Here is a 20,759-nt window from a genome sequence, read left to right as displayed (position 1 = left end):
AAACTGAAACACGCCGTCCCCACAACAACTGTCCGACGGTTTGACAGCTGCACCGCACCCGCTCATCCTTAGGCTTTTGGGTTTGGGTTGGCTGGTTGGTTAAAAGGCGCTATTAGCTGTTAGAGCACGGTCCGGTCGCTGTAATTTGGGGCACTGCAGCTGCACGGAGCCTCAAAGCAGCGACGAAAAGCAGTTGCCATAACAGCGCTCCCCTCCGCGATCCCCCGGGGATGGGAGCTGGCTCTCACGTGCCAGACAGCTGGAAGCTCTTACACAGCTACGCCGTGAGAAAGTGCTCTCGGGTTTCTTGGTTCCCCGCGCAGAGCCATTCCGCAAATTGCGAGGGGATGAAGCTCTTCCGCCACGGGGTCCGTGCGAGGAAGGAGGCTCTACTTCAGGGACTGGCAGCGAGGAGACACGCTGCTCAAATCGCATTCTTTAAACCCGATTAGCCCAAAACGTTCCAAACCCCAAGTCCCGTCCCTACAGGAGGCGCATCCCCGTTCAAACCGGTGCTCGGGGTACCATTAAATAGCTCTTCGGTAATTAGCTCGGAAGTGGGAGGGGGGAAAAAAAGTCCGTCTAATGCTATTATAGATGCCCTAAGGAATCCAGTTCCTACTAAAGCAAATGTTACGATGCTCCTTAAACCATCCCCTGGCTACTCCCTCGCTGCACTTTCCGAGGAAATTATGGTTCTTCTAAATGAGGGACAATATTGTCTCTCAATTATTTAAAGAGTTCAGGACTCGAGGTCAGGTTAAAGATTTAGAAACGCCTCAGGAAATCATCTGGGCGGGGAGAGGGATAAAGTTGCCGTGTTGTAAACGTTTCCTGTTGTAATAATGCCTCTGAAGGACCTCTGTACACTGCAAAAAAATCCCCAGATGCTGATGTTAATGGAACTCTTCCATGCTCTTGACATCTGCCCAGCTTCTCCCTGCAAATCCCCGTCTGCTCCCCAAAGACCCCTCCCCAGGCTCCAGTTAGATCTTGTCAGCCTCATTTTTATTACTTCTAAACTGTTTAAGCTCTCGACAGTTTCTTTGGGGTCAGACACGCCAGACCGAAACGTCTGAAATGGCCCTCGAGAACCCGGGGAGCCCCCAGAAGAACCTCAGAAGTTCCCCAAGACGCTCCACCGGTCCCCAGCACCGTGTCCCACCGTGCCAGGGGATGCGGTGAGTGCCAGACAGCCCAGAAGAGACACCACAAGGTACCGAATGCCAGCCCCACCGTGGCAGCTATTAGCAGTTACTCAGCAGTTTGTTTGGAGCTTCACTTCATGTCCTAAAAGGGCCTCTTCATGAGAAGGAACACACACCTCCATACCGCTGCGGAGGTGCTGCTGTTCTCGTGATTCTAAAAAACACAGGATTTCAGATTAGGCTTTCAGCATGCACCACTAGAAATTGTCAGTGCTTCACTGCTCACACAGATTTGGACCTCAGAATCTGTAAGATTCCTGGCCATTCCCAGACAAGATGCACGACGGCAAAGACCTGCGGCTGCTCGTCAGCTGTACCTGGTCATGGGAGGTCCTAATTGTTTTCTCTGCGATGCCCCGTGGACCGAAATTTTCTCCAGATGTATAAAAACGGGATTCGAAAGCCTCAGGAGCCATAAGATTGCTTCCCCCAAGCCCAGAAGGTTTATATTAAAAATGCCATTACAAAAAAAAAGCCAAATCAGATGTATTCAAGATCAAAAACTCTTTCCACTGACAGTGGCTGTATTTTTCAGCTGAGAAATATATAAACTTTTTTTTTTTTTCCCTGATAAATACCACATGAAAGATTAGCCACCGAAGTCTTCGTATTTACAGAAACAACCGAGATTCAGCTTCGACTGCTTCCCTCTAATCATCTACCCACATCAGCCTCCAGTGGGAAAGCCGCCAAAAACCTCCAACATCCAGTCCTGGCGGGGCTGAGCCTCACCTAAAGCTCTACGATACAGCAGCGAGGTTCAGCTCAGTCTACGCAGTTCCCCGAACAACAAACTGAAATAAAAGCAAGGGTCACGGTCAACACCCCCTGGTCACGGTCATCGCCCTTTCAAAAGCTCCTCTGCCTCTGTGTATAGGATCTGTTCAGCATAAAGGACAGACTTAAAAAGGAATCGACAGAAGTGGGGCGTATTAAAAGGAAGCTGTAGAGAAATCTGCTGCTTTATGGTCTTTTGCAGAGCCCACACGAAGTTTCTGTTGGTGTTCAAGCACAAACTGCTCCGTTTCTTCAGCGCTCTCTGGATCTTGGAGATCAAAACGTGAGTCACGCTCGGCCTCCAGAGAGCCTTATAAAGCATTGTACTCCACACACTTCGACGGGTCTGTTGGGAAGTGCTTCTGGCAAATGGTCATGAGCCTCTTCAGCCCCTGGGAATTAACAAAACGAGGACAATTCTGTAATAAAACTGCAGTTGTCAAACAGCCTACAGTTACTTCTCAGCTTAACGTGCAGAATTAAAAACAAATGGCTGCTATGCTGTTTTTTATTCACTTGGTATTCCATCATTTTTGGTTTTATTAACCTTTCTCCCTGCAAAGCGCTAAATATTACAAATATCCTCAACGAGGCTAAATGCCAAGTGCTGCACTTGGGGCACAGCACCCCCAGGCAGCGGTGCAGGCTGGGGGAAGAGAGGCTGGAAAGCTGCCCGGCAGGAAAGGACCTGGGGGCGCTGGTCAACAGGACCAGGGAAGTGATCGTCCCCTTGTGCACACCTCAAATGTCGTGTTCGGGTTTGGGCCCCTCGCTACAAGCAGGATGTGGAGTTGCTGGAGCGTGTGCAGAGCAACAAAGCTGGTGGAGGCAGAAGAAAATGAGTTATGGGGAGAGAGTGGGGGAATTGGGGTTGTTTAGTCTGGAGAAGAGGAGGCTGAGGGGAGACCTCACCGCTCCCTACAGCTGCCTGGAAGGAGGCTGCAGCGAGGAGGCGTCGGTCTCTTTTCTCAGGTGACAGGACACAAGGAAGCAGCCCCAAGGTGCACCAGGATAGGTTTAGACTGGACGTTGGGAAGAACTGCTTCACGGAGAGGGCAACTGAGCCTTGGAACGGGCTGCCCAGGGAAGCGGTGGAGTCCCCATCCCTGGAAGTGTTTAACAGATGTGTGGACGTGGCCCTGAGGGACATGACTTAGCGGTGGGACTTGGTAGGTCAGGCTGGTGGTTGGACCTGATGCTGCTGAAGGCCTTTTCCTACTTAGCTGATTCTAGGATTTCCAATATTAGAGGATTTTGTGATTCTATGATTCTATAACCAAAGCAATAGGAAATTTCAACCCTCATGATAATATTTACATAGCGAGGAATCACAGAAATGCTCTAATCCCTCTTCACCACCAAGGTGGAAAGCAGCATTGTTGCAATAAATGATACCTGATTATGAAAATAAACCTAATCCTAAAAGAGCAAAGAGCCACTTCTGACGCCAAAACACGCTGCACGACTAAGGAGAAGAACCAGGTTCCTTTAGAAGACAAATTTCTTGCGAGCAGGGGTGTCACTCCTCCCCGTATTGTCACCCACCCTGCCTGCGCAGTGGAGGGAAACTTAAGAAGTAATCGAGAAGAAAGGCAGAACGGGGAATTTTCTCTCTAGGGCTTTTAAGGCATCGATTGCCAAAAAACCTGACAGAACTCCTGTGTTTTTCTTCTTTCAAGTCAATACATAGACGTCTAATAAAAAGAAGGAGAACTGCTGTGGTAGCAGTGTAATTTAGCAATGACGCTGTAACTCCACAACAGCAGTCACGTGCCTGTCGTTACATCCCCCATCTGTGAGACAGCTCCTCACTGTAACAAAAACGATTAAACAGAAGATGTTTTCCAGACTCCTGCCTGCACTGAAAAGGCAAAAGCATGTCCCAGCACCATACAGACTCGTTTGGGATGCTACGATTGCAGGTTCGTTGTGCATCAAGCTAACCTGATCCTGATTTCACTGCTGGGTGCACAGAGAATACTCCACGTGCTCAGTTTGAAGCAGACCAGCTAAGCAAGCCCTTGCATTTAAAGCCAACAAGAACTACATAAACGTTGAAAGCCAACTTTGGATCGGCTCTGTAAGTTGTGCACTTCAGGAGCATTGATAAAAACTCAAGCGAGAAGATGAACGTGAAGATTTCCTTCAACAACGGATGCACTTTCAGGAACAGAAGGGCCAAATTGGGGAATTCACATCGGTTGTATCTTCCAGAGGGTATGCTAAGAGAGATCAAATGACACTACACAGAGCTGAGATCTGACTGCTAGAAGAGTGGTAAATGGACACAGAGAGTTAATTATTCACCAAAATTAGAGAAGAACCATTAGAACCTTGCTGAGGTCCACAACAATCTTCTTTCATGGTCCAAATCTCTTTTTTTAACATAGACAAACAAAAAGCTATTTAGTCTATACAAGCTACTTCATCCACTAGATAACTCCCAGCAAGGATTAAACTAAGCAGAGCCTGTCTCTGAAGACGTGTAACCCACACGTCAGCTTTCACCTTACAAAAGAACTGATCGAATTTCATTTGCTGGCTCTGTGAACGTCTGGAGCTCCTTCTGACTTCACAACGGTACTTCCCCAGGTTATGATGTCAAAAAGTAGAGTTGAAAACAAATCACAGGTTATACTTGTAGCCTCAAAAGAGAGTCGAGATAGAAGCGGAAGTTGCATTTTGCAAGCAATTAACTTGCAGACATCTGCAGAAGTTGCAGTGGGAGTCCCCGTGCTGCAGCAGGAAGGTATTTGCGTAAACCTCTCCTGCCAGGAGCTCCAAGCTCCATGATGCTGCTCCTAGGCTTCAGGGTTAAGCCAGAAGGACTTTGTGTCAATCAGACTGTAACTGGCACGAGGCAAATACATCTACCAGTCGAGGAGAGATGACCCACTGCACTGAAAGGCCAGAGGAGAAAGACACCACTGCTATTAACTCCACAACCAACAGAAGTTCATGACATGAGTATGAATATGCACAGGAGGAATTAAACCCGAATTTTTGAGCCCATGCTGTTAAAGAGAGGTGTTTGTGAAATGAAAGCAATTACCTGGTTGCAGGAATAGTCAGAAGGGCTGTATTTCGTGGTTAAAGGCAGCACAACTGGAGTATCCAACTCCAGTGATGCTAAAACCTTAAGTTAAGCAGTGAGGGAACGGAGGAGAATAAAGCATGTGGTCACAGTTACTTTGGTGTTAATATAGGATTACAAGCATTAGACATGAAAGCATTAAGCGTTAAGACATTCATTCCTCGGCCAGCAGCAAAGACGATGCAGGTCCAGGGTGAATTACCTGTTAAATAGATGTTGCACCGCCTGTTCTGGGACATTTTTACCCCAATCACTTATAACTATGAACCTAACACTTCCCAAGGATCCCCTAACTCCAAAATCAAATTTGTTGGCTTTCCAAAGCTGCCGTTACCTGAATATATTTCCTCTGAGTTTCATCGTTGAGAACGTGGGCTACGTGCTTGGAGAAAATCTTCTCACGACCCGTTCGAGCGTGGATGCCGACCATGGTTACCCCGATAGGCCAGGGAGCGTTTCCGATAGCCATCTGAAGGTAGGCATCGTTTGCCTGAAGAAACACAGCGTACACACACTTAGCAAAACCAGAACGGGTATTGGAAGTTTTTTTGAGTGATTTTTTGAGCGTTTGTGCATTGCCATAAACAGCACACATTCCAGTCTCTCCAAATCAGGTTTCATTGCATGACACTAACCGATTTTTACACGACACCTTCCTAACATGATTCACATCTATGTTGAACTCTGAGGTATGCGAGGACTACAGGCTTTACCCAGTAGGTTATAAAAGAAGGCACTGAATGATAGTTACTAATACTAACTTACTAAAATCTAACGTTTACTGGCATTATTTTCAACTCAGACTGTTCAGGATCCCACTTCTGCTGCAGTCACCTTTACCACCTCTGCTATTTTGGTTACAGACTAAACCAGCAGCTATCAGGGAGAATGATTAGCTTCCAAAGAGGTTGAGAACCAGTTCTCTAAAAAACTGGGTCAAACGAGCACATCCGTAACCATGTTTATGAACGGAGCAGCAGCACTGAATGACTCCGCAGTAACCCCATCAAGACAGCAGACCCCATTTCTTAACATAAAGCTGAGGCAGGCACCGGCCCTGGGGAAGAAAGGGAATAAAGCGTAAGGGAAGACAAACAGAAAGAAAGGGAGAAAGGCACAAAAAGAAAGGGTGAAAGGCACGGAGCATGGGGCTTCTAAAAAGCAGGATGGCAACTGAGAACCAGGAAGCAAGGGGGACAGACACAAACACAGCTTCGGGAATCATCTGGAGCGGGACATTCCTCCTCTATTAGCAACGAGCTGTAAGGCTCACTGATAAGGAGTTCATTTATCATCTCCCAGAGACTACACGGTGAGAAGCTGCAAGCATGACCAGCAGGTGCACTTTCTTCGCGTTTGGCACTGTTCAGATCTGCACAGCCTTAGTCGAATACCTCCTTGCTGACTGCAGTACGGCTTTGTACTGAAACACCGTATGTGAGCGTGCAATTAAAGACTCCTCCAGGACTGTCACAACAAGGTTAATTAAGGTTGAGTGGGCAACTTGCATTCTGCCATTTGCCTGCCATCGCAGGTTGATTTCAAAAGTTAAATCTTCGCTGCATGTCACCTAACAAAACAGTACAAAATTGGGGCTGACAGCATTTGCCAGGCTGCACAAAGCAAAAACAATACAAAATAAAATACACGACAACAGGAGGCAGAAAGAGGCAAGAGACAAGTCTCTTAGGAAACAAAACAGAAAAGGATGTGAGGATCTTTCGAAGCACAAGGCTCGTTAGCCTCATTAGAGAAAAACACTTCCAAATATGTACTCAACCTCCCCCTAAATCAGTCTGTGAAGTTTACATACAGCCAAGCACCTGTGAGACAAAGGAGCATAGGTGATTAGCTCAGGAGATATACTTCATGCCTGCACACTCGCTGCTTCACTGGGGAGGCATCAGAAAGGCAATTTCAGCGTAACGATGACTGCCAACGGACAAAAAATGCCCCAAACCAAAACCCCACTATCACACACCGCACACTTCTAGTTCTACTTTTAAATGATTTGGATTAAACTTGCCTTAGGCCATCTTAATTTTTTTTCAGAAACAAAAGCAGGTTTGCTTGCTTACTAGACAAATTACCCCAAGTCCTCACAAGTCTAATACGAAATACTAGATAACCGAAGGCAGAACGAGGCTAAATTTCCTCTGGATGCTTAAGCAAACTCTATCAGTACTGAGTTCTCCTTCTGAAGGCAGCTACAAGCACAGCCCAGTGCTCCCTCTAAATCTGTGTGGCGAAGTACTTCTGCCTCCTCACTAAAAGCAGACTTTGTCCAGAAAATTTTTCATTAATTTGCCTCAATCTTACCAGATCAGCTCACGTGAGTACGGCCAAAGAAAGGGACAGTGTCTCAGATTCAATATCTCGATTCGCCTCAATTAATTGCTAATTAATTAATCAACATCCCATTACCGTGAATTCAATGCCTTCATTTAACCTTGCTGTATCAGATTTCCAGCTCAGTATTCCTCTGCAATTTAATATAACCTGAGAAGAACTGTGTTTGTGCCTGCAAGCTCTGCAGTTTCACCATCAAAAGACCTTCTGACAGACCGTGGATCAAACACTATCTAGAGCCTAACCTTTAAGAGCCGTTTTTCATTTCATTTGAACATACGCTGTGTGTATTTCCAGCTATGTATCTTTAAGATGCAAAATGGGAGATGCTGAAGTACAAATCCAATCTATTAAAACCAGCCAGCCTAAACACACAGGAGGAGTACAAACATACCTTCACGTATTCTCTCTGCAACATGAATTTAATAATATCTGTTATTGATTCTTTGATGTCTGCAGGAAGTGTCTACAGGAGAAGGAAAAAAAAAGAAAAAAAAAAAAACAGATTTACTTTCAAATATGTAACTCAGGAAAATCATCCTACTCAGCATTTAGACGAAGTTTAGCACCTGCCCCAGCTTGAGGACTTTAATGAAGGAAAACATCTTCCTTATTTAGCTGATGGATCTGAAGCACGAGAGGTTAAGTGGTAACATCTAGTAGCTACCGGCAAATTGCAAGACACAACCCCAGCTCCTTGGGATTGAACAGGTGGCACGTAAAGCAACACCTGGAAAAGCAGTGGGTAGGCAGGAGAATTCGCTGTCAAGATAAAAAGGTCAGAACCGGGGGTCATGGGCTCCAGCCACAGAAACCCCGACCAACTCACTCATCCTCTCATCTTCAGCTGAAGGAACATTACCTTAGGAAAAGGCACTGAATACTGTGAGCTTTGAAAGCAGCAGTTAAATTAGGTCTCAGAGGACGGTGACATTGACAAGTGACTCACCCTTTTCCGAAGTTTCCTGAAGAGTGGCCTCAGGTAGGACTCCGTCTGCTTTTGGGTGGCACTGTTCAGCTTCCCCTGGACTCCCCGCTTCACGTAGTCCTCCCTGGCGTTCAGCTCCTTAGCCCAGACACCGAGAAGAAACTGCGCAAGGAGCAAGCAAATTTGTGTCACACTGCCATCTAGTGACTGCCTCACCGAAGCAGACGGGAACGGTGGCTTAAGCCAACACAGCAAAATGAGTATTTTGGGGGGAAAAATGAATTAAAGAGGCAAAAATCCGCTTTCAGTGGGATGGGCACGGAGCGATGGGTTCTCAACTTGTGAGAAGGAGGCTACGGAATGGTAAAAAACGCAGCGAAAATTCAGCACACCACAACATAAACATGCCAAATATACCTTCTGTCCACCCAGAAAGCCGTTTTTGAGCTTTCTTTGTCTGCCTGCCCAGCCCAAACTTTACTAAAATGTCAACTTGTCTGACTTACACAAATGAAAGCTTCAACTCTTGCTGTAGCTGCTGATAATCACATTAGTTACATAGAGAGCAAATGACTCGGATGAGAGACAACACAGGCTTCTTGACAGGAAACAAGGAAACAGTTCCGTGCTATCCACTTGAACCTGCTTCCTCAGCAAAGCCAGCGGACTTGCCTCTAGGTTCTTTTATTTCACAGAGCAGCACCAGGTGACATTTCATTTTAATTTGCACTGCTCCTGGGGAAGGCAGGTGGGGACTCCTTGCAAGTTTTTAATGTGGCACAGAGAAGCAATTCCATACAACTGCCTCAATTATCATACGGAAATCAAACCCATGTATATTTTGTCTGGGAAAGCAGAACCAGATTTTGCTCTCCCAGCAGCTCTTTCCCGGGTCTCACAGAAGTCACTGCTGTGACTAACCAAGGCAGTGGAAAGCCAACCATTAAAAACAGAAACCAAAAAACATTTTAAGCACGTTGAAAATTTCTCTCTCCAAGCAGCTGGAACCTCACCAAATAAATGTATCTGCATAATAGCAAAAGGTATGCTGCAGCTACAGAATAATTAATCTATTGCAGTGGGTTACCTTCAAGAATTTCGTTATGATATCCATGTCATAGTGATCATCACCCCGTCCTAAGGATTCTCCCAAAGCCTAGGACAGGAGACAAAAAGGCAATGATTTCCACACTGTCTAGATATTTTCCACCACCGCAGCAGAGCGTGAATCACCGCAGTGTGAACTGTAAAATATTCCACCAGTAAACCCGAACACAAGCTAAGAAATGGAATGATACAGCTCTGTAAGTTACTGGGACTCAGTAATCTAATAAAAATTTAAGTCAAGTAATGTTTGATCTTCCTAATAGCTAATCTAAATCAACCCTCTTTTCACTTCAAACCGTTACTCCTCATGCTATCGCTATGCTCCCTGAAAGAGTACCCCTGCAGCCCCCTTTAGGTACTGGAAGGCCCCTTAAGGTCTCCCCACAACCTTTTTTTTTTCTAGGTTAAATAACCCCAACTTTCTCAGCCTTTCTTCTTAGGTGAGGTGCCCCAGCCCTCTGACCATCATCATGGCCTTTCCTCCAGCCCCACTCTAACAGGTCCATGCCCTTCCTATGCTGGGGCCCCAGAGCTGAACACAGTACTCCATCAGTTAACTTAACTCTTTGCTGTTTTTTTCTTTTTTTTTTTTCTTTAAGTTATTTCACTTCTCTGATGTGAATATGTGAATATGAAATATGTGATATTTCACTTTCTACCATTCTACCATTTGCTGTAATTGTAACCGTGAAATTGAGGGAATACATCCAAAAAAAACAAAACCAAAAAGAAACCCGCACTATCGTGTCCCATTACTCCATCTTCCTGCTAAAACCTTGGAAATGTTCATACTAACATTAATTTCTAGAAATATTTTCCAGTAGATATATCTGGATTTGTAATTTATTTCCATCGCCCTCATGTTTCCAAAGTGAGTTTCATTTTTAAAATTTCCTAGATTTGGAACTACCTTCAGTGCAACCCTCTATGCTCAAGGGAATGCAGTTAGAGCAGCACGCTATTCAGACTGCGGTGTTTTCAAACTTTGTAAAGAAAATAAAATAAAGATTGCTTTCATGGCTCAAACCAAGACTGTACTGCCACCTCAAAAAGGGAATATTTTGAGAACTAAGAGACTGCTAAAAGCAGTCCCGTTACAACTGGTACCCCTTCTGCTACTAAGGTATTTTACACCAGAATTCCTGGTAGGTACCCTAAGAAAAAAGTCGAAGCTATGTCCTAATAACAATGTATTCATTTCAGCTTTTGCTTATAAATCAGATTATTTCTAACCACGTATTTGGAGGGATATTAAGAAGATTAACTTCTGCAAAGAGTTTGAAGATTAAGGGTGAAAGTCTTTAGCTCAAGTTAATGTGCTTTTCCAAATGCCACCCGGAAATACCAGGTGCTGAGCGCGGTCCATGGCACTCATTCTGCACCCACGTACACAAACACTTCGGTATTCTTTCACAGCACAGCAGTCATTAGCACGGAAGTTTCTGGGGTACATCTTCACTGCACTCATATTTTCTTTAACTGCCCGCTTCTAATTTTCACTTCTTTGTCCTGAATGCCTTTGTATCAAACACTCTTTTTGTGCATCTGTTTTGCAGAGTCCATCTTTCTTGTACAAGGAAAATTCATCTGCTCTGAGCTCATCACCCTCTCAAATACCCGTTGGAAAGGCTTTAGAATTTGTGACCAGGTAGTACTTTTTTATTTAATTCTTTAATTCCAAAACTCTGTGGGGGAATCCTAACTGCACCACTTGCCCTGCAGAAAGCTTGCCCTGCAAAAAGCTCTGCCCCTTTCATGATGAGGTGTTGTAAACACCGATCCCTTGAGTTTTCACATGTCTACTGTAGGCTCTAGGGTGCAATTCAAGGCTTAGCAACCTTAATTTCCTAACAGAGCTTATTTAGGGACTTTTCAGAATGCCTAAATTCCATGTTGAAAACAAGGTAACTTTGAACAATCTTGATGCTTTCTCACAACAGTATAAAAATAAATACATCTAAAATCCCTAAATTAAAAATCTATCCATCACGTACCTCCAGTTCTTCAATAGTAGTATTCTCTTCATGGACTTTCAAGTCATTCTGTGAGTCGTCATCTCCTGCTTCTTGGCCGCCTACGATTTCATTCAGATACTGCTGGTCGATCTTATCCAAGGCAGCCTTCAGGTCATTTCTCAGACCCTGGAAAAGATAAGAAATAATTAGTTTATTAAAAAATAATAATAATAACACATCAAGTAAATTAAAAACTGTTCCGAACAGTCACAGTGAGCATACAACTCCTGTAAAAATAGACATACGGGTTTGATTTTGTTGTCTGAATATTAACTGAGTTCAACAAACGGTTTCTGGATTGCTTCCGTACCTAACAAAAAGCATGGGCATAAAACGTTCACACCTATTATCGAGACTTTTTAATCATATCTTCACCAGAAGAGCCCGAAGGACTGTATCAACCTCTGGGACTTCCTTCAAGACATTTTCTCCAAGCAAGGCACTGAACCACCCCAAAACAAGCAGGACAAAAAGCATAACCACCCATCAGCTCTACAAGTCTTCACAGTCACCCTGAAAAAGCTGAAAATAACGCAAGTAGCACTACCCGAGTGCCGTCACATGAAACAGTTATGTAGCTTCCCCTTATTACCAATGATTTAAGCAGAATGTTTTATATAGATGGTTTAAAATTCACTACTCCAACACAACCCTACTTACGACCTTGCTAGCTCCTAATACTCCTACTACTGCCATCAAGAATTTTATCATAGATAACAATGGCGGGAGGGAAGCTTTTGTCAGCAGAATTATGTTTTAGAACTTTCAGATCTGTTTATCCTTTTTTAAAGCACTTGAACAGATAAAAGTTGTCCTTCTCTAGGCAGCCCCAGCAAAATTTTTTTCAAACTATTCAGTTTATCCCAAATTACGGAAGAAAATCCATAGCTTCACACTCTCAGCTGGGTTGCAAATCTGGTCAATAATAAACACAACACAAACCCTAATTGCATCTCTTCACTTAACTGATCAATTCCTAAGCCAAAAGGAATAAATCAGTAAACTCTGATATATATTAGTCATTTCCGAAGTCAAAGGATACTTTAAATGGAAGGAGGAGAAGATGAAGCTTCCTTAACAAGTTATAACTCTGGAATCGAGGGATTTGCAAATTTACTAACATACCAGAAACACAGGAGTGTTTTCTTTCTTACCTGAACAAACAGCCTAGTGTGAACAGTAAATGACCGTCTTCTCTGCTGCTTCAAAAAGTTTTACTGCCACCTGGAGGCCCCTTTGTCAGCTGAAAAGGCCTAGAAGGTTTCTAGGGTGGAACTTGCTAGCAGAAGGAGTTTTACTTGCGCACAGAACTTTAACTCCCCACTGGTTATCCCACCATTAACAAGTAAATAATAGTTACCTTGTTCACTTCAGGTGCAAGAATTTCTATCTTCCTCAGACGCTGAAACGCATCATAATCTGTTTCTCCAAACAGCCTCACCGGCTCACCTCGCTCTCGTAACCTCCTGATAACCTGGAAAGAATCAAAGCATTCCCTTACGCAAACCCGTAAAGGAAGCAAAATAAAATCCTGAAGGCTGGATTTATTTGCTTTGCTTAAAATAACAAGCCGTGCTGGACTGGAGAGGAAATGGCAATATTTTAAGCAGTATAAAAATGTTCTAGACACTTTACAATCTAAATTTAGAACTCCCACGGTATTTCAGCAAAAGGTCATTCCAAATATTACCAATCTAAATTTTGCATAAAATCCCAAGCTGTTTCTATAGCCTAACTTCTTCCTGCTACGACTTGCTTAAACAAATACACAAAAATCATCGCTCTGGCAGAGCATAAATACCATTTTCAAGATCACAAAGGAAGCTGATGATCGTCTCCTTCACTCTCACTTGTCTGGGGCAATAAAATACGCTCCAACAAGGCTGCACGTTGTCCCAGCACATCTGAAAATTCTCTTCCTTAAGCATTTGGCGAATATTAAGTCCCATCATGTAATGTGATTTAATGATAACTGAGGTGTAAGCCTCCCTCGGCAGATTTGCAAAGTTATGGGCAAAGCCAAGAACTGAACTTTATTCTCCCAACTCCATAACACATGCATTGCTTCATAAATCTATTTAGACTTTACACACATTATTCATTTGGTGTATCAAGCAATAGGCTTAGTGATGCATCAAGAAATACTCTGGTGACCAAACTACACCAGCAGACTGGCTGGACAATTGCAAACAAACGCATGGAGACATTCATTTACTCAGTTCTCCAAGCGTCTCGCCTACCCTAGCAAATATTTAACTTGCAAAAATATCAGAACTAGGGGGTGGATACCTACACCTCGATCAAAGCAGGCCAAAATCTCAAACCAAATCTCAAACGAAACATGAAACCAATAGCCCCCACATAATGTTCTTGTGAAATTAAGGGGAAAAACTGACATCTTGGACGATCTCAGGTGTGAATTCTGGTATTTCCCGGATAATTTATTCTGTATTTAATATTATTTCTAAACTTCCCGCTTCTCTTCTGCTTTGGGGTATAGATCTGTTTTATGAATTCACATTCCCATAGGTATTCTTATCCTTAGAAAGGAAAAAGGACACACCATTTGCTCTAGCTTCAGGATTTCTTCTAGAAATCAAGATAAATTCCCTACAATTCGATCCGAAACAAGATTTAGAAACTATGAGCTACAAAGAGAAGCTGGGGAAAAAAAATACTTTGAAAAAGTTAGCATGCCATCACCAGTATTACCCAAGCATCAGGACACCATTTTAGAGATGATCTGAAAAACCTAGAACACGTTACAGCGCATCTGTGCAAGTCCACGACAAAAAGGATCCATCTGTACCTCCCATGTCCTTCAAGCGGACAGCAGATCCCCGATGACCACTAATTGCTGACTGTACAAATGGAGTCTCATTATTTAATACAAACTGCCTTTAAAAAGTACAGCTCACTAGAAAAGACAGCCCCAACAAGAAATTTCAGGTGCATCTGCCGTAAACTGAAGTCGTTTGCTTTTGATTCTTGATTTTACCTCCTGTCTGGAAAGAGTCATTGGTAATTTTTCTTCTGCCAGTTCAAGTTCCAGCACTGGATTTGTCGAGGTCAGTGGCTTCTCCTCCTCTTCCTGTTGCTGCACCTACATTTAACAGACAGTTACTAATAAGCAGATGGAAATAAACCTACATACGGATAACGATGTAAAGGTACAGGAACTCCGCAACACAGATTGTAATACCACTACGAGCTTCTAGTTTCATAGTTTTTATTGACTATAATTGAATTTGACAGAACAATAAAAGCTTTTAAAAGCATCTGTACTTAACAAAGCCTTCTGCAGGTTGCAGGAAGCAACCTGCAACCGGAAAGGACAACTGCTTAAGTCTGTCAATCACGTGTCAGCACGGGTGCCAAAAACAGCAAACCCACCCTCTGCCTGTTGGTTCCTGCCCCTGCCTTATCCTCCTTACCCACGCGAAGGCATTCGCACTGCTGTGCGACGCCCCAGATGGGAGGAACGATTCAAAGAGAAAATAATCTGGCAAACAAAAAGGAAGGTACTCCTGGCAGCCCACTTAACCTCAGCCAGCTCACCAGGCAGTAGCACAAACGCAAGCCTGGGCGCACAGGCAGAAATGAAAACCCAAGAGCAGAGAGAGAACGGGTCTGCTACGTCCAGTCAGCCTGAAATGTTTGGTACCTGTAACTTCGGTGGGCTGAGTACTGCTAGCAGTGATCCCGGGGTTCAGCTGGGTTTCGAGAGGTGCTTGTTTAAGGAAATCTTCCTACCAAGCTTGCCAAATGAGCACAGCTTCTTGCGGGTTTAAAAAAAAAAAAAAGATACCTACACCTCCTCATAAAGATAGCATCTCATTAACGACTTCTTTTAATCTAAAAGAAGGTCCCTGAATCAAACAGAGCTTTCCTTCTTCGTTACTCAATATTTTAATAATGCCAAAAAAATCCCCCTTTGATCAAAGTAACTCTGAGACAGCAGTCACGTAACTACAGTCCCCTCTGTAAGCCCAAGTCTGACACTGCTGATGGCACGAGCAGATTGCTGTCAGTAATACTCGTATAACAGGAAACACTTCCAGTGCTCATTCACAACTTGTTTTCTCCGAGACTTATTAGAATTTATTTCCTTTCTGTCCTTGCTAAAAGGGAATAATCCTACTTAATCCTACACCACTCTCCGTGCCCGGACAGCACGTTGTCATTTCCAGTGTGTGTACTCAGGCTGAGCAGTTTGATGACCGTACTAGACAGATTATTTTTAAAGTAGCTTTTATATTCTCCCAGTGCAGCTCCGTGGCCATACAGGGATCCACCCCGATGGCTCCAGATCCAAGATTCAGCCCCGAATCTCCATTCAGTGCTATGCTACCCGCCACAGAAATCAATCCTACAATCACAGGTGTTCAGAGCGAGCAAGGGAAGGACAACCAAACCAATGCTTCACACAGAAAGGGAGGGGAAAAATAAACTTCCATCAGTGCAGGAGAGGGGGAGTGGACAGGGGACAGAAAATACGGAGCCGTGTAACTGTATAAAGAAATACACTCCCATGGCAGAAGGATAGGTACAAACTTTAACTTACAAACATTCTCGAAATCATAAAGAGACAGCAGCATTGGGGAAAAAGATGTGGTCCGTTCTGTCAGATGGACTTCAAGTTACGAGTGATATTTTTACCACAGTTATTTTGGTTTCAGCGCTTTCTTTTTCAAGCAAATCAGATGATTTTAACTTATTAAATCTCAGCAAAGCAGAAAAGCACCTCGATTGGAAAAGAAATCAGTCTATATTCTACATCTTATTAATGCAGTAAAGATCAAATGCAGAAATCTGGGAGGCTCAAAAGAGGTACTAAACAAAGCAACTTATTTTAAAACCATTTTGAGGGTTACGTTTCAAGTCAAAACCCATCTCGTAGCAGCACAGAGATCCCCTTTTAACTGTTGTGCACGGTTCTGAAGAATTCAGGCTAATGCTCAAAAAGCACCACCTCATCACTTCCACTCCGAAGAGCGACTGCATTCCCAGACCACTTCCCCACGACTATATGCTGCACGTTCCAAAAGTCGTTTTGGCGCGGGCGTTCAAATAAGTCTACAAACGGATCAAGGTTTCAGAATAAGTCACCGACTGCGGCACGTTCAATTGAAAACAAAGTTCCTGTCTGTGCCCAGGAACAGTAAACAAGACGGCGAGCCTCTGTCTTTCTAAGGAGAATGCAGACCCCCTCACATCCACATAGAATAATCAGGCAGGCAGGCAGACGCACACACACAGAAAATAAAACTGCATTCTTTCCATCGCAGGAGAACTATTTCCCTGACACCGTTACAAGGCAGGCAAAGCCTTCCAGATCACTCATTTGTTTCCAAGTGCACCCTACGTTACCAATTGTTTGCTCTTATTTTGCCAGCCAGAAAACAAATGCGGCGTCGCGCTCTTTCAGTGCTGGATGGCTGATGGCCAAAGGAACGAATCCGTACAGCGGGAAGGGTTGGCAGAACTTTTTAATACGCACCCACGCTATACTGATTTCTTTTGGACGTTTTGACAAGATTTTGAAAGTTAGCTGAATGGACAGAGGATCCATTCTTTTCGACAAGGGGAGGTGGCTATATCAGATCCAGTGTTCATGCCTAAAAGCACAGTTTGAAAAGAAAGGAGACAAGCTTTGATCCCAAGCCACTTCATGCTTTCCACAAAAAAAAATAAAGAAAGAAAAGGAAAAGCCAAACCATAACACAAACTTAAGTAGCTGTACGTCATGCATATCTTTTCCTGCATTGAAAATGGTTTCGGAAACTCATACCTCTCCAGGTGGCTTCTCATTTACAGGCTAATGTATAACATTAACAGATTGAACAAAGAACAACAATTATCATTAACAACATTTATACTGTTGATAATAAAATGTAGACTTCAAAGCAAAACACACAAATTCCTGAAAGAATAATTACAATACCTTGTAGCCGCATCTCTGGAAATAGGCTTCCTCTTCTTTTTTAGCTAACTCACTGCGTTTGAAATATTTCTTACTTCCCTAAAAGAGAGGAAAGCTGTTAACATTTTACAGTTTCAGAAACCTGTGGAAAACCAGCCCAAACTTCCTTACTTGATGTGGTGAATTCAGCTACCTCCTTTCACAGAGATGGCTACAGTGCCAGTAAAAAGAACAAATTGGGAGCACCTCCAAAAATCGGCAATACAGGGTGACTTCACAGCACAGTTATAAGCAGGCCTGAAAGTCCGACGAGGTCACCAGTACTTAAAAAAAAAACCTTTGTCACACAAGACCACGGTCCCAGTTAGTGTAAAGCTCCACTTCAGACATGCACAGCAAAGCTCAGACTGTATAGTACAGGAAAGATGTTTAAAAAGCACATTAAAAATGTGACTTCACACTAAATAAACTGAATGGGAGTACTCATCTTTGTACAATGCATTCTGTAAGCTAGTTTGGTGCACCTGTGAAGAAACGTGTCCGATAAGACCATCCAGACACTGTGGCTGGCAACTGCAGTTTTAGGGACGTGGTTTAGTGGGTGATAGTGGTGGTAGGGGGGCAGTTGGACCAGGTGAGCTTGGAGGTCTTTCCCAACCTTACTAACTGTATGAGCTGCAACCATCAGTGCCTCTTCTAACACCTTTGTAGTGTCCAACCCCAGGAGCCACGCTGTGATAAGAAGCCAAGCCTCCAACCACTTCTGTCAAACTGACAAACGTGAACTGAGACCAGCAGAAGGCCTCCCAATGTCACAGAATCCCAGAACGGTTTGGGTCTGAAGGGACCTCAAAGCCCACCCAGTGCCACCCCCTGCCATGGGCAGGGACACCTCCCCCCAGCCCAGGCTGCCCAAAGCCCCATCCAGCCTGGCCTTGGGCACTGCCAGGGATGGGGCAGCCACAGCTCCTCTGGGCAGCCTGGGACAGGGCCTCACCGCCCTCTGAGGGAAGAATTCTCTCCTAATGTGTGTTTAACGAGTACACTTCTGCTGCAGACCGAAGGATGGCTCAAATCCCAAAACATCACACTGAATTATTTCTCTGGCTCTAACATAAACTATTTCTTCTTTCTCTGTACTTTGCCTCACCCACAACAGCCCCCGACCACTGCCCTTTACTTCATCCCCTAACACCCAAATCCCCACTCAGGCGTTCCCAAAAGCACCCTGCTTCCCTCGACACACACACACCCCCCTCTACAGCCCCACCTGGGAAGGCAGTCAGTCACACACCCTTAGCTGAAAGCCAGCACAGTCACAGAACACCCTGAGCTGGAAGGGACCCGCAAGGATCACCGTGCCCAACTCCTGGCTCCTGCAGGTGACCACCCAAAAACCAGGCCGTGTGTCTGTAAGCGTTGTCCAAGCCACTCCTTGAACTCCAGCAGGCTCAGGGCCGTGCCCGACCACCTCTGGGCGAAGAAACTTCTCCTAACCCCCAGCCCACGCCACCCCCCAGCCCCAAAACAACCCAGGCAGAGGAACACGGCGGGGCCCTGACTCCAGGCCCGCTGTCCCCAACGCCCCCCACCCCGGTGTCCCCAAGGCCCCCCAGCCTCACCCCCACCAGCTCCTTGTCCTCCAGCTGCTGCCGCTTGCGGCTGATCTCCCGCTTCAGGATGTCCATGGCGGCCTTCCTCCTCCTCCTCCTCCTTCTCCTCCTCCTCCTCTTCCTCCTCCGCCGGAGGTGCCGAAGCAAAACAACGCCGTCACTTCTGGGGCCGGCCGCGGGGCGCCGAGCTCCTCACAGCGACCCCTGGCGCCGTGGGGGTGTGGGGGGAACCTGAAAGAGGGGTCCCGGGGGGCTTCAAGGGGGTCCCCGGGGGTCCCTGGCAGCCGTGGGGTGCTGTGAGGGAGCGTCCCGGCTGGCTGGCAGCCGAAGGAGGGCGGCCGACAGCGCCGGGTTTAAGTGCGGGGTGCCCGTAGGTTCCCCCCGGGTGCTCAAAGGCTGAGAGAGGTCCGGGCTGAGTCAAGGAACAAAAGCATTAATGTTGGAGAAAAACTCCAAAACCACCTTTTCCCACCATCCCCCTACAACCAATGTCACCCACTAAACCGTGTCCCCAGGCACCACGTCCAGGGACGGTGACTCCACCACCTCCCTGGTTCCAACGCCTGACCACCTTTTCTGAGGAGAAATTTCTCCTAATTTCCAACCTGGGAAGTGAAACCTACTGGAAATGAATCTATGAAAGTGAAACCCGCAGCCGCTGTTAGCCTGAGTGCTCGTCACGGGGCGTGCAGCTTCTGTGACACACACAGAGATAGCGTGAAGAGAGCTGGACTCTGAAGTTCGTCCCGTTTCCCTTCCTGACCTGCTTTTACCCAGTGGTAGCCATCGTGTGGCTAGCGAGGTCTGAAAGGTCCAGAACAGGCCTCAGAGAATGGATAAGAAAAGCCAATTGTGGAATTAAATTCATCATGTAAGTGGCTGCACCTTTACTGGAAATCATAAAATCATACAATGGCTCAGGTTGGAAGGGACCTTAAAGATCATCTAACTCCAATCCTTCTGCCATGGGCAGGGATATCTCCCACTACATCAGGCTGCCCAGGACCTTATCCAACCTGGCCTTGAACACCTCAGGGATGGGGCATCCACAACCTCTCTGGGCAACCTGTTCCAGTGCCTCACCACCCTCTGAGTGAAGAAGTTCCTCCTAACCTCTAATCTAAATCTCCCCTCTTTTAGTTTAAAACCATTCCCCCTCGTCCTGTCAGTGTGTGATTGAGCTTTTGCTCTCCAACTTTTTTATAAGCCCCCTTTAAGCCCTGAAAAACCACAATGAGGTGACCCCGAAGCCTCCTCTTCTTTAGGCTGAACAGCCCCAGCTCTCTCACTCTGTCATCATAGGAGAAAATGTTTTGAAGACCACCAGATAGTGCAGGGTGAAAGTCACTGTCATGTCCCCTCCGCTCCTTTGCCTAGAAGCAGCCTGGCTGGTGGCTGCACCTCCATCTCCTCCAACCCTGTGCTGTGGCACAGGGCAGCTCCTGCTCTGCCAGGTTTTTCCACCTTTCAGTCCTCCCAGATTCTTTCACTTTCTCTGTCGTGAACTCCTTTGCCCTGGTAGCTCTTTTGGAGGGCTGCCACTGTGACCGGCTTTCCACCTGGTTTAGATAATCTGAGCACCAAGGCTCCTTCTTACAGAAAATTAAGACTGCAATATGGCCCATCAATTTAAGGGTGTTTTTAAACCCAGGCTGGAGGGGTATGGATTAGAAATCATGCCCTGTTTTACCTCAGGCTTGAATGCAATCACTGTGCAATGAGGAAGCAGGAACAGTCCTCCTACG

General features: G+C 45.3%; 1 protein-coding gene across 2 annotated transcripts; it reads right to left on the bottom strand.

Moving 5' to 3' along the window:
* Positions 1-1,679: 1,679 nt before the first annotated feature.
* On the bottom strand, positions 1,680-19,174 carry PRPF18 (pre-mRNA processing factor 18). 2 transcript variants are annotated; one of them, XM_048062553.2, is made up of 11 exons: positions 19,024-19,174; positions 17,423-17,500; positions 17,270-17,296; positions 14,477-14,581; positions 12,839-12,952; positions 11,458-11,604; positions 9,444-9,512; positions 8,378-8,518; positions 7,823-7,894; positions 5,414-5,569; positions 1,680-2,377 (listed from the first exon to the last, which is right to left on the bottom strand). In XM_048062553.2, the coding sequence occupies exons 1-11, from the start codon at positions 19,087-19,089 to the stop codon at positions 2,297-2,299; spliced, it is 1,056 nt and encodes a 351-aa protein (XP_047918510.1). In that variant the 5' UTR covers positions 19,090-19,174; the 3' UTR covers positions 1,680-2,296. The 2 variants fall into 2 exon arrangements, with proteins under 2 accessions (XP_047918510.1, XP_047918513.1); XM_048062556.2 differs by lacking the exon at positions 17,270-17,296 and having other exon boundaries at positions 19,024-19,173.
* Between the last annotated feature and the right edge of the window lie 1,585 nt (positions 19,175-20,759).

The sequence above is a fragment of the Anser cygnoides genome, chromosome 1, assembly GCF_040182565.1.
Source record: "Anser cygnoides isolate HZ-2024a breed goose chromosome 1, Taihu_goose_T2T_genome, whole genome shotgun sequence".
NCBI lineage: Eukaryota > Metazoa > Chordata > Aves > Anseriformes > Anatidae > Anser > Anser cygnoides.
Note: the sequence above shows the minus strand (reverse complement) of the source record. Positions and strands in the feature narration are given on the sequence as shown.